At 36.3% G+C, this 14,090-nt stretch overlaps 1 protein-coding gene and 1 long non-coding RNA gene across 2 annotated transcripts in view; one reads left to right on the forward strand and one right to left on the reverse strand.

The window, feature by feature from the left end:
* Window positions 1-10,385, reverse strand: part of LOC149772537 (uncharacterized) — a 32,780-nt gene extending 22,395 nt beyond the window's left edge. Inside the window, exons 1-2 of the mRNA XM_089947644.1 lie at window positions 10,270-10,385; window positions 5,182-5,345 (exon numbers count right to left, since the gene is read on the reverse strand). Of these exons, the coding sequence (XP_089803770.1) occupies window positions 5,182-5,254 (73 nt within the window). The 5' untranslated portion in view covers window positions 5,255-5,345; window positions 10,270-10,385. The remainder of the gene's footprint in view (window positions 1-5,181; window positions 5,346-10,269) is intronic.
* Window positions 10,386-12,467: 2,082 nt separating this feature from the next.
* LOC149772538 (uncharacterized) overlaps window positions 12,468-14,090 on the forward strand; it is a 31,554-nt gene continuing 29,931 nt past the window's right edge. Inside the window, exon 1 of the long non-coding RNA XR_016417683.1 lies at window positions 12,468-13,064. This is a non-coding gene — a long non-coding RNA (uncharacterized LOC149772538). The remainder of the gene's footprint in view (window positions 13,065-14,090) is intronic.

Here is a 14,090-nt window from a genome sequence, read left to right on the forward strand (position 1 = left end):
AACGCTGATTATAGATCTAATGATATTTTACTGACCGAGTTTAAAAAAATGATTCGATTGCAACCTAATAAATTTCAATGTGATGTGATGAGAAAAATAATCGACGAAACTTCGATGGATAATTTTCTAACTTTGTGGCGTCCTGATCATTTGATCGTTGCTAGCAGAAAAATTATTCGCGATGCTATTCAGGAAATGCTATTCAAGCTTCACTGTGAGAAATTTCCAACGCTGCAGGTGCCGTTGTGTTATAGGCCAACTGATACTAGGAAACAAAATATCAATGTTATTTTGCCATGTGGAGAAGAAAAAATATTAGTTTTGAATGATATTATTTTCGTTGATATTAATCTTGTCAATGATGCAATAAACGCAGAAAGATCGCCATGGAAACTCGGATACGCAGCAACAATACACTCGTCACAGGGATTAACAGTAGATAGTCAGGTCTGGATCGTCGATGATAGAATTTCCTGGTCAAATTTAGTTTATTTAGCAGTTTCTCGAGTAAGAAAATTATCTCAGTTAGGTAGAATTAAATTTCACATAAGTGACGACGGCGGTAATTGAGTATCTCTCGGTATTATTTGTAATTCTTCTTTGGTAAATCCGCGTTGTGGTGCTAGTGAATCTAGAAAATAAATTGCTGGCCTTTCTGATGATCTTGTTACGGCTGATATTTTATGTGTCGTAACGCTCCAAGTTGGATCAGTTGCTCTTTTTCTGCCACCCTCGGCTTCTCCTTCCTTGTATAAATATCTTACAATAACACTACCTAGCACAGGCGGAATTGTGGAACTTCGCTTTAGTGGTATATTTGGTTTTGTAATTGCAGTTGCGGGCTTCATTGATATTGTTCGTGTTACTTCGTTATTTAGTGCGTTAATCACGTGAGGTAATCTTGTTACCCAATCGTGAGATCGTTTATCTTGGATAAATTCTCTCGCGTATTGATATCCGAATAATCGTTCTGCAAGAGTTTTATTGAATCTCTCAACGATAGCTTGATTGTGATGAACACCTACAATACCGCGACGGATTTTAACATTATTCTTTTTCATCAGTGAAGTAACCGCACCGAGGAATTCTCGACCTGGATCAACCTGGAGAAGCTTCGGCCATGTTAATGGAGATCGTGAATAAATTTCGCTAAACGCCTTAGCAATCTCTGTTGCTGTTTTATTCGATAACGGTTCCGCTTCCTTGTATCTGCTAGCGATATCAACAACCGTCAACACGTATTTATATGTGACTCCGTCGACGGTATCGTAAGGAAGAAACATAAGATCAGCCTGATGGACTTCATTAGGGACGCTGACAGAGAAACTCGCATATGATATTTTCTTAGGCGGAGGAAGATAAATTTGCCAGACTGCTTGTCTCGATAGCCACGATTCAGCGACAGATTGCTTTACTTTTGCTGCCTTAGCAAGTTTGGCAATTGCTGATTTTCCTCGCCAAAATCCTCGCGGAGAATAATATATTTGCTCCATTATAAATTACCAGCACCTAGTACTAATTTACCTTTCATCGCGCCTTTTATTAACCAAGTTGCCAATTTCTCTTTGAAATTTTTATCAGGAATAGCATCTATTGCGTGAATTAATTTAATATCAGCGAGATGTCTTTGTTGTAAATCTCCGCTGCGATATGCAAGATCGTGATAGTAGCATGCGTTATCGATAGCGTTTACTGGATCCTCGCCAGGATTTGGTTGATTATTATCGTTAAGTCTTATATCTAGCCTTGTACCAGGTCCGCAGTAATTATATCCTGGTAAATGTTTCTCTCCGGGATATTTCGCCCAAGGAGCTCCAGGTAGATTTGTTAAGGAGGTTGCAATGTCTCCTCCGGTTCTACTTTTTTTTTACAAATCTAAACTTAATTGTCTTACAAACTGCGCATTCACCTTTGATCGCATTCCTGTTGTTGCGTGTAACAACTTCGATTGGATTTATCGTAGCAGTTCGAGTGCGACACTTAACACAATATGAATCCATGTTATTCTAATAACATGAATGTAATTGATTTTTCAGCCACGAAAAAACGCGAGAAAATGAAACACATCGAGGCATTACCAAATTCGATTAGAATGATAATCATTGGACCATCTGGTTCTGGAAAAACGCAATTGTTGCTAAATTTGATTATGCGATGGTTAAAATGGGACAAATTGTATTTGGTTGCGCCGTCTGTTGATGATCAGCGATGTTATCAGGTATTAAAAGAATTTAGCGATAATACTGAGGATGGCACGATAGAATTTATAACTAACATCAATGAAGCTCCATCAGTAGAAAGTTTAAATGGTGATGTTAATAATCTTGTTGTTTTTGATGATGTGATGCTGGATAAACAAACTAACCCAGCTAGAATATTCTCGCGTGGCCGACATAGGAACACCGATGTGATTTACGTGACGCAGCGATATACGCAAATTCCGAAGGTGATTAGAGATAATTGTAATATTTTATCGGTTTTTAATGGCGTTGATACTCACACGCTAAGGAATATCCATCAGACTTGGTGCAACGGCGATATGGATATAAATAAGTTTAAAAATTTCTTCAGTCACGCTCAGGCAACACCACACGGATTTGTCACGATTAATCTTCATGATCCACGTAGTAGGTATCGAGTTGGTCTTGATCAGATTTACTCATAAAATTGCAGCCCAAATTTGCAATCACAAATAAATTTTACCATACCCCCCCCAAATTTTGTTGTTTTTTTTTATGTCCGAAAATGCATCCCGGGGCGAAATTTCGCTGATTAATTTGCGCAGGAAGGTTTATTTTTGCAATCTGAGGGTTGTACGGAGAAAGTTTGTGTGGGAGGCTTAAATTTATCTGAGCCACCTGGTCTGTACGCCCTCCCTGCTGCTATAGAGTTGATGACAGGGGTAGAAACAATGTTTATAAATGCCATAGGCGGATTAAAATTTAATAAACAATACCTTACACACGCACGTGTGTATGTGTGATATGGTCCAACCACAGGAGTCTGACCTTCTGGTTGACGATAAAACGTGACTTCTGTGGTCCAAGCGACATCGAACTGGCTGGAGGTCAAGGTGTTAAATGCGTTTATGAGCCTCAAATGTCCAAACAATAACATGTACAATGGTGGACACAACCCATGATTGACGGTTTGGTGGGTGGGAGATTATTCAACCTCTAACTCTACACATGTCAAAATAAAAGCGTATTCTTGTACTGGATAATGACCCTGGTTGACGGTGGGGTGGGCAGGGCAATTACCGACCCATTGTCAAACTAATATCGTTTTTATAATATTCATATATAAATCTAAATATTTTGATCATCGAACCATATTAGACCTAGAAATATGAGGCGCCATTTTACCCTTTTTCCTTATTTTATGCTATTATATATATCTTGTGATATCATTTCATTTTATTATATCAAATAACTAAATTTGTAGTTAATATTTGACGAGCATAAAATCTTAATTAATTAGTGTACATGAAACTCACAAATTTAAGTTTAGTCGCGAGTTTTTTCTTCACACTTGAATTCTCTTTTCAATATTGGGAAATAACGCCTATATCCAACATATTTAACTCAGTTCGAACGGAATTTAAATCATTCATTAGACAAATTTAAGATATGCATCTAATTTATAAAACAATACATTGAAAGAAATAATAATATATTGAATTTGAAGTTAGGCTATCATACACGAGAGTATGTATATCATACACCGAATGTATTATACAGCATACAATAATAAAACGGCACCTCATATGATTACACGATCAATGCAGTCTTATGCTGCCATCTTCCGGACATATGCTTGTGATAAATAAAAATGTTAATAACAATACAATTTTGAGATTTATGCCAACAAATTAGACTATAGACTAAATTATACTGGATTTGGAGGACAGGATTTCTTTTACGCACGATCTTGCAAAACATGTTCTTGGAGACCTTAGCTAGAACATTATTCCTCAACGTAATTCTACTCAAATATGAACAAAATGAGACTCTTTGATTTAGATGTTTGTTAGTTTTATTCTTGTGACGTCTAATTTCGAATCTTTTAGTAACGCGCATGCATAAAATCTGTATGTTTTCTTGAATCTACTTTGTGCCAGAGACAAACAACACATCTGTTTGGGGATGCTTTATCAATAAAATTGTCGTCATCGTTACAAGTCTTCTTTGTGTTCATAATATCTATACTCCGTAAGAACAGCTTCTAGATTGAGATCATCCCAAGAAAGGTAGTCTGAACATCGTCCGTGGGAGAAAAAAAAATACATAAATATTTGACTATTTTCTTACAAAAATATAATACCTCTCCAAAGGGCAGATATTTTGGCGCTATACATAAAGGTAAATCATTCTTTAAGCTCGGTAAAAACGAAACCTAGCATTGCGGTGGTAAGATTACCTGCCAACAGTGACAAGAGCATGTTCATACCTGTCACCACGCAGTCACAATCGCTATCGGTCGGTTCATATTGCATATGAATAAACATTATTTAGGAACACACTACACTGAACAAAGAGAGTAGGTTCAGTTATTGATCTCTTTTATATGTGTATGTATAACCACCAGACTATGTCATCATACTGAAAGCCACTATAATATGTGTCATGGTGAAAGCTTACACGCATAACCAATGAACAGACTTGCATTGCAGCCAGTTGGAATATCAAATTACCAAAACCTGAGCTTATGGTTTTACATTATAGTTTTAAGGTTGCTTCAATATTTAGGCTTAGCCAACTCTGATGTGTTTCCCATTGGCTGTTGTATTGCTAGTACACACGGTCATTCCTGTATTTCCTTTATAATATATGTATTAAAAGCATCTGTATGCAGGGTATGACAATATTTACTGACATATTCCATTAAGTATGCCGACAATATATAATGACAGAGTATGAAACTAAGTTCGAAATTCAAAGCATTCACTTAAATATTCGAATAAATATGCCAGACTTATGTAACAAAGACTACGAAAATATGAAATTATTAACTGTCATATTCCATTAGGTATGTCAGACCTTAGGAAACAAATGAGTATAAAATAGAAACTAACATTTTCCACCATGTAATGAACATAGTACAAGTATCCGTATGCAGATTGTGAAAATATTCATTGACAAACTCCATTGGATTTTTATATGTAACTTATGGATCACTTACTGTTTTTTTCTAGTGTCAGAGTCCCAACCTTGGCAAGACTGTAACCAACTTTTTTCTCTCCTCCTGTAGCCATTTTATCTTTTTTTATATGATTGTGCTTCAGGGTTATTCACTCCAAGTGAAATGAGTTTTCAATCTAACACAATGCTGACAGGATGACTGGGCTGCAAAAATAGACAGGACTATTCTAGCCGTGTCGATGTAATATAAATAATTAATATTTAGTTTATGAATTATTGTACAGAGATCAACTTGCTTGTGAAATGAAATATCTATACAAATGAAATCGTGTAAACATTTTGGTGTGTAAAGAGCTTATCAAAGCTGCAATTACATACTCTTTTTTTACACGCAAAATGTAATCATATTTATGTTCCCTATTCATCTTAGTGTTTTATGATATTAGTGAAATTGTGCCATCTTAGACGTGTTGTGTAATCTTAGTGGTTTTGTGTGATCTTAGAGGTGTACTGTGATGTTAGTGATTATGTGTGGTCTTAGAGGTGCACTGTGATCTTAGTGGTTTTGTGTGATCTTATAGGTGTTGTGTGATTTTAGTGGTTTTGTGTGATCTTAGAGGTGTACTGTGATCTTAGTGATTTTGTTTGATTTTAGAGGAGTTGTGTGATCGTAGAAGCGTTGCGTGATCTTAGAGGTGTTGTGTGATTTGTGGTCTTGTGCCATCTTAGAGGTGTTGTGTGATCTTAGTAGTTTTGTGTGATCTTATAGGTGTTGTGTGATCTTAGAGGTGTTTTGTGATCTTGGTGATTTTCTGCCATCCTAGATGTGTTGTGTGATCTTATTGGTGCTGCGTGATCTTAGAGGTGGTATGTGATCTTAGCGGTTTTGTGTGATTTTAGAGGTTTTGTGTGATCCTAAAGAAAATGTGCCATCTCACAGTTGTTGTGTAATTTTAGAGGTGTTGTGTGATCTTAAAAGTGCTGTGTGATCTTCATGATTTTGTGTGATCTTCATGGTTTTGTGTGATCTTAGAGGTTGTGTGTGATTTTAGTGGTTTTGTGTGATTTTTGAGGTGTTGTGTGATCTTGTGCATTCTTACAGTTGTTGTGTGATCTTCATGGTTTTGTGTGGTCTTGGAGGTGTTGTGTGATTTTATTGGATTTGTGCGATCTTAGTGATGTTGTGTGATCTTAGTGATCTTGTGCCATCTTAGAGATGTTGTGTGATTTTAATGGTTGTATGTGATCTTAGAGGTGTTGTGTGATCTTAGTTAATTTATGTGATCATAGAGGTGTTGTGTTATCTTAGTGGTTTAGGTGATCTTAGTTATCTTGTGCCATCGTAGAGGTGTTGCGTGTTCTTAGTAGTGTTTTGTGATCTTAGTGGTTTTGTCTGATCTTAGAGGTGTTGTGTGATCTTAGTGGATTTGTGTGATCTTAGAGGTGTTATTTGATCTTAGTGATCTTGTGCCATATTAAAGTTGTGACATATTAGTGGTTTTATGTAATCTTAGAGGTGTTGTGTGATCATAGTGGTTATATATGATCATAGTGGTTTTATGTGATCTTAGTGATCTTTTGCCATCTTAAAGGTGTTGTTTGATCTTAGAGGTGTTGTGTGATCTTCTTGGTTTTGTGTTACCTTAGAGGTGTTGTGTGATTTTATTGGTTTTTACGTGATTGTTGAGGTGTTGTGTGATCTTAGTGATTTTCTGCCATCTTAGAGGTATTGTATGATCTTAATGTTTTTATGTGATCTTAGAGGTGTTGTGTGATCCTAGTGGTTTTGTGTGATTTTAAGGTAGTTGTTTGATCGTAGCAGTTTTATTTGATCTTAGAGGTCTTCTGCCATCGTAGAGGTGTTGTGTGATCTTAACAGTTTTGTGTGATCTTAGTAGATTTATGTGGTTTTAGAGGTGGTGTGTGATCTTAGAGGTGTTGTGTGATCTTAGTTGTTTTATGTTATCTTAGAGGTGGTGTGTGATCTTAGAAGTCTTGTGCCATCGGAGAAGTACTGTGTGACCTTAGTAGTTTTGTGTTATCTTAGTAGTCTTATGTGGTCGTAGAGGTGGTGTGTGATCTTAGAGGTGTTGTATGATCTTTGTGGTTTTGTGCTGCCCTAGATGTGTTATGTGATCTTAGTTGTTTTATTTGAACTTAGAGGTGTACTGTGATCTTACTGGTTTTATGTGATCGTAGAGGTGGTGTGTGATCTTATAGGTGTAGAGTGATCTTAGTGGTTTTGTGTGATCTTAGAGGTGTAGAGTGATCTTAGAGGTCTTGTGTATCTAAATGATATTGTACATATTAGATTAGCTAATATTTACAATGACTGGACGAAGCATTGTGCCTTTGTTTTTGGGGAGTTATTGGTTAGTGTTAATAATGTAGGTGTGGAGTTATTGGTGAGTACAGATACTGTAGATGGGGAGTTAGAGGTGGGAAAATACTATAGATTTAGAGTTAGTGGGTGTAAATGATGTGGATGGCGAGATCAGTTTAAGGGGTAAATACTGAATTATATCAGTTAATTAGCGGTAGGTAGATGAGGAGTTAGTGAGATATGTAAATACAATGAATATGGAGTTAATGGTGGGTATAGATAATGTAGATGCGTAGTTAGAGGTGGGAAAATACTATAGATTTAGAGTTAGTGGGTGTAAATGATGTGGATGGGGAGATCAGTTTTAGAAGTAAATACTAAATTATATGAGTTAATTAGCGGTGGGTGTAAATGATGTAGATGAGGAGTTAGTGACATGTGTAAATACAATGAATATGGAGCTAATGGTGGTGGTGGTGTGTGTGTGTGTTATTTGGATTTTTAACGTAGCTTTAACAAATTTTCAGTCCTATCGCTACGATGTCTGCAGTGTGGCACTTTATAGTGGTGTGTGTAAATAGTGTAGATACAAAGTTAGTGGAGTGTGTAAATAGTTATAGGGGGAGTTAGTGGTGTGTGTAAATAGTGTAGATGTTGAGTTAGTGGTGTGTGTAAAAAGTGAAGATGGAATGTTAGTGGAGTGTGTAAATAGTTAGAGGGGAGTTATTGTGGGTGTAAATAGTGTAGCTGGTGAGTAAGTGGTGTGTGCAAATTGTGTAGATGGGAAGTTAGTGATGAGCGTAAATACTATAGATGGGGAGTTATTGGTGTGTGTAAATAGTGTAGATGTAGAGTGATTTGGGTGTGTAAATAATGTAGATGGAGAGTTAGTGGAATGTGTAAATAGTGTAGAGGGGAAATTAGTGATCTGTGTAAATTGTGTTGATGGAGAGTTAGTGTTTTATGTAAATAGTGCTGATGGAGATTAATTGTGTGTGGCAATAGTGTAGAAGGGGTTAGTGATGTGTGTCAATAGTGTAGATGGGAAGTTAGTTGTGTGTGTAAATAGTGTAGATAGAGAGTTATGGGTGTGTGCAAGTGGTGTAGGCGGAGAGTTCGTGGAGTGTGTAAATAGTGCAGATGGGGAGTTCGTGTGGTGTGTAAATAGTGTAGATTGAGAGTTAGTGGAGGATGCAAATAGTGTATATGGGGAGTTAGTGGTTATTGAAATAGTGTAGATGGTTAATTAGTCGTGTGAGAGAATAATGTAGATGGAGAGTTAGTGGAGCTTGCATATTGTGTAGAGGAGGAGTGAGTGATGTTTGTAAATAGTGTAGATGGGGAGTTAGTGGAGTTTGTAAATAGTATAGAGGGGAGTTAGTGAAGTTTGTAAATAGTGTAGAGGGGAGTTAGTGGTGTGTGTAAATAGTGTTGATGGGGAGTTATTGATGTAAGTAGTATAGCTGGGGAGTTAATGGTATGTGCAAATAGTGTAGAGGTGGTTAATGCTGTGTGTAAGTAAAGTACATGGAGAGTTAGTGGATTGTGTAAATAGTGTAGATGGAGAGTTAGTGAAGTTTGTAAATAGCGTAGAGGGGAGTTAGTGGTGTGTGTAAATAATGTAGATAGAGTGTGTAAATAGTGTAGATGGAGAGTCTGTGGAGTTTCTAAATAGCGTAGAGAAGTTATTGGTGTTTGTAAATATTGTATATGGAGTGTTAGTGGCCTTTGTAAATAGTGTATAGGGGTTGTTAGTGGTGTATAAATAGTGTAGATCGAGAGCGAGTGGAGTGTGTATGTAGTGGAGAAGTAGAGTTAGTGGAGTGTGCAAATAGTGTAGATAGGGAGTTAGTGGTTTGTGTAAAAAATGTATATGGAGAGTTAGTGGAGTGTGTAACTAATTTGGGGGGAGTTAGTGTTGTGTGTAAATAGTGTAGATGGAGAGTTAGTGGTGTGTGTAAATAGTGTAGATGGAGAGTTAGTGGTGTGTGTAAATAATGTAGATGGAGAGTCAGTGGAGTGTGTAAATAGTGTAGAGCAGGAGTTATTGATGTATGTAAATATTGTATATGGAGTGTTAGTGGCGTTTGTAAATAGTGTAGAGGGGTTGTTAGTGGTGTGTAAATAGTGTAGATGGAGAGCGAGTGGAGTGTAAATAGTGGAGATGTGAAGTTAGTGGTGTGTGTACATAGTGTAGATGGAGAGTTAGTGGAGTGTGTAAATAGTGTAGATAGGCAGTTAGTGGTTTGTGTAAATAATATATATGGAAAGTTAGTGGAGTGTGTAAATAATTTGGGGGTAGTTAGTGTTGTATGTAAATAGTGTAGAGGGAGAGTTAGTGATGTATGTAAATAAGTAGATGGGGTGTTGGTGGTGAGTATAATAATAGTGGAGGTTAGCAATCCGTGTCAATACCAGTAATGATTTCTTTTAAAGAATCTTCATCTGCTCTTATTGACCTCATAAGTCACAGGAAATGACGTGCACATGGTATTTTTACCTTATGATCGCACTTGCTAAAAATAAACAACTTTTTGTGCATTAAATAACCTACGTGTGAGTTAAATGGGATTTAGTATGTGAACATCTGACTCACTGAGACTGTTCAGCTCTCTGTATTATCAATAACATCTGTTTGTATCATTAACTGAACAACTCTTGGAGAGACTAGTGTCGTTGACATTGATTTGAGTAAATGTAGGACTCTGCACATTCAGTACATTCAGTACAACGTTATTCCATTTTCATGCATTGACTCAATATAAATTAATGTTTCATAAAAATAAATAGTAGACTGATACTTACAGAATATCTATAAATCCTTAAAATGCAACTTTCCGAAGTTCACCAGTCGGTGTTCTATGTAATGAATGTACTTGTCTCCAAGCAAATTCTTGTTATCATACACAAAACCAACCAATCATTACATGACAACAAGCCATGTTATTAAGTGTTGACCGTATCTGGCAAGCTATTGGCGTGTACAGACAAATACTACAATGGATATTCAACTGACTTAGTTACAACATGCTTATCTCTTTCTTCAGGTTTACTTGAGTGAACAACATGGCTGATAGAGAGAATAACTCTGAAAAAATAAATAAATTCTAATAATAACGGAAATGTGTAGTGCTGGCATGCAAGTATTAGTGTGTAATAGTAGTTACCTAAGTCTAGGTTTCCGTCAAGTTAGTTATACAGGTAGGTAGCTCAGGGGACTGTGTTTTGGGTTGCGGGATTTTAATGTAGATTTATCGATTTTAGTCATATCAATACGATGTCAGCAGTGTGGCAGTTTATAGTGACGTCTAGCACTGGGGCATTACGCCGCAGACATGTAGCAGGTGCTAGTGAGAGGCAGCTGCTAAGTAACACTTTTATAAACCAATTGTATGATTCTGCTGGGTTCAAACCTGCGACCACTAGCATCGAGGTACTATAGCCATCTAGCTAGCTCACAATCATCTGTTTACTACTAACCACCACCACTACTACTACCGTATTCCTACTTATGGTGGCGCTAGAAGTGTCGTATTTTGCGGGGGGGGGGGGGGGGTTGAATTGTAAAGAAAAAGAATTTCCCCGGCTTTCCTCACTAGGTCTACTGGCTATTTAAAAAAGACCTTGTGTATTTTAGGTATAAACCTTTGCTTCCATTTGTTTCGGTGTATGATTTATTGGTGTAATATGAGGTTACAGAGTATACAGCTTGGCCTTACTCCAGATCTGTACCTTTCAAAAAAGGTGCTAGCTCCACTTGGTCATTTTCACTTCCTGAACTTCAGAGGTAAACTGTATGAAGAAGAGCCGATAACTTTTTTTTTAAAATAATATTACTACTAATACTACTACTACTAATACTAATACTACTACTATCTTTTTGCTACTACAACTACCGTACTGCTACTATTACGTCAGAACTGTTACTACTACTATTATTAATTTATTGATACTGAGATGCTGTTGCAGCTGTTACTAGTACGTGTGACATATAGAAATTAACAACTGGTACGTGCATACCATTACCAGTACGAGTTACGCATAGAAATTACCGACTGGTTCATGCATAATGTTACCACTACGAACTACATATATAAATTACCGACTGGTATATGCATAGTGTTATCACTACGAGTTACATATAGACATTACCATCTGGTACATGCATAGTGTTATCACTACGAGTTACATATATAAATTACCGACTGGTACATGCATAGTGTTATCACTACGAGTTACATATATAAATTACCGACTGGTACATGCATAGTGTTATCACTACGAGTTACATATATAAATTACCGACTGGTACATGCATAGTGTTATCACTACGAGTTACATATAGAAATTACCGACTGGTACATGCATAGTGTTATCACTACGAGTTACATATAGAAATTACCGACTGGTACATGCATACTAAATCTATATGTATAATATTTTAATATTAATAAAGAGAAGGTGTGGAGAATTATGACGACACGACGAACAATAACATATAGAAGTTACCAACACACACATACATACATACATACATACATACATACATATATTTATTATTATTCTCTCGTGCCTTAATGATCCAGCGTTACCCGAAAACAATGGTTCCAATTACTTGTCGACCGCTAAAGCCTCACATCCATATAAAAGGAAATATGGCCTTCCCTTACTGGGATGATGGAGCGAATAAGGCAAAAATCACATATGACGGCATTAGGCTGTAATTGTAAGGAATTTTTAAAATATCCACTCTGTGTTATATCATCCTAATTTTGATGGCGGTATCTTTATATAAAGCATTCATTCGGATTCTTAATCGCAGGTCAGCTGGGTTATCTTTATATAAATCATTAATTTGGATTAGTAATCGACGGTTAGCTAGGTCATCTTTTATATAAAGCATTCATTCCGATTCGTAATCGAAGGCTAGTTAGGGTGTTACCGACTAGGTAAAGCCGGGTGGATTACATCTCCTTTGGAAGGGAATTTAGGGGTCTCGTCGCTTGTGAATCGATTTGTTCGATGCAAAATCGAAAATTCCCAGGCCTTAAATATTCTACAGTCAGAACTTAGCTAAGGCTTGGAATTTGGATGTCTTTTGGAATATGTGAACAATATTGGACAACTTGGAAAAAATGTGAAAATCCTAAATCATCATAAGAGGATAAACGTATGTAAACAGGATAATTATTTACACCAAAATGGATATGTTATTGATACCAGGGAAAATACGTTATTCACAATTTATCTACAATTTGCTGCTTAACCGGAATTTGGTAACTTGTGCCACCTTCCATACGGGCTCATTAGTCTCGACCTGTCCTGCGCATGCCCATTGAGTTTTAACAGCGATGAAAGCGACTTAAGGATGGGTTCATTCAGTGATCGATATGACGAAGTCCAGTATGTTGTATAAGAAGCTGTGACATCTATTAAATATCATCTCTAGTGATCACACGTTATCTCCGCAATCGGCTTCCATCTGGAAAATGTCTCCTTATCTTGTCAAACTTGTGACTTTCCAAATCATCAGGAGGCTACCCGTACAAGTATCCGCATCTGTAATCAGCTGATATTTGCTTCCGGCAGCCTTTATTAGGGTAATTTTAACTGTTTTTCTTCCCATCAGAAAATTGTATATCGTTTAAAAAAACAAAAACCAGTTTAGCCTTCCCCATTCCCGTATGACACGCAAGTGAAGTCAGATTTACTTGATTCCGTAATTATTATCAACGCATTCATTCTGAATCAATTAGGTCATTCTCATGATTACGGTATCGGTTGACTCGGGTTTTGCTGACCGTATTATACCGGATTTGGCGACGGATTCATGCTATTTCCAAATCGCTTGTATATAGTGTTGTATGGTGATCTTGCAAGTCGTTGATTGTAGTAATTGACAAAGAGACTTGGTCCTGATTTTGAAGGATGCAATTACCGTAAAGACTAGAATACTGCCTGTTTCATTACTCTCTAAGTTGTGTGCAGGGTCCTTGCAAAACCTTAACTAAAATTAAGAAGATGCATTTATCTTTTATTTTTTTTAATTTATTTATATCTTTTACTGAACATTGTGTAATATTATCTTATCATAATATAGCAGCTAAAAGGAAATCATTGCAAACTATTTGTCTCCAATATTCTCATGATTTGTGCATAATATTCATGTTAAAAAATAATGACTTGTAATAATGTATTCATTTCAAAAGGTAAATGCTAGCTTAAAGTACATCATTAAGTGTGGCATAGGTTGATGCAGAATCAAATTATTATAAAAGAGAAGAATTATTATCAAATCACCCAATTATATTTAATTTGGATATTGATGGAGTGCAGCCAGCACCGTGACTCCTCAAATTTAACAAGCTGCATAGAAGTTAATATGTGGTAAATGTCATTGATGGCACTAATTCCTGTTGTGAGTCTATGGTCTTAAACTAAGTAATGGAAAAAATCCATCATGTTATGAGTTAATGGTCCTAAACTAAGTAACAGAAAACAGTAAAACCAATAAAGTATTATTAGATTTAGCAAATGATTTATTTCCATACAATACAAAGTGAAAATTTAAAAAGCAACTTACAATATTGTGATTTAAATCTCAAATAGTCCTAAAATATTATGTC

This window comes from Sinohyriopsis cumingii, unplaced genomic scaffold (assembly GCF_028554795.1).
Source record: "Sinohyriopsis cumingii isolate HCF-2022 unplaced genomic scaffold, ASM2855479v2 utg001397l, whole genome shotgun sequence".
Lineage (NCBI taxonomy): Eukaryota > Metazoa > Mollusca > Bivalvia > Unionida > Unionidae > Sinohyriopsis > Sinohyriopsis cumingii.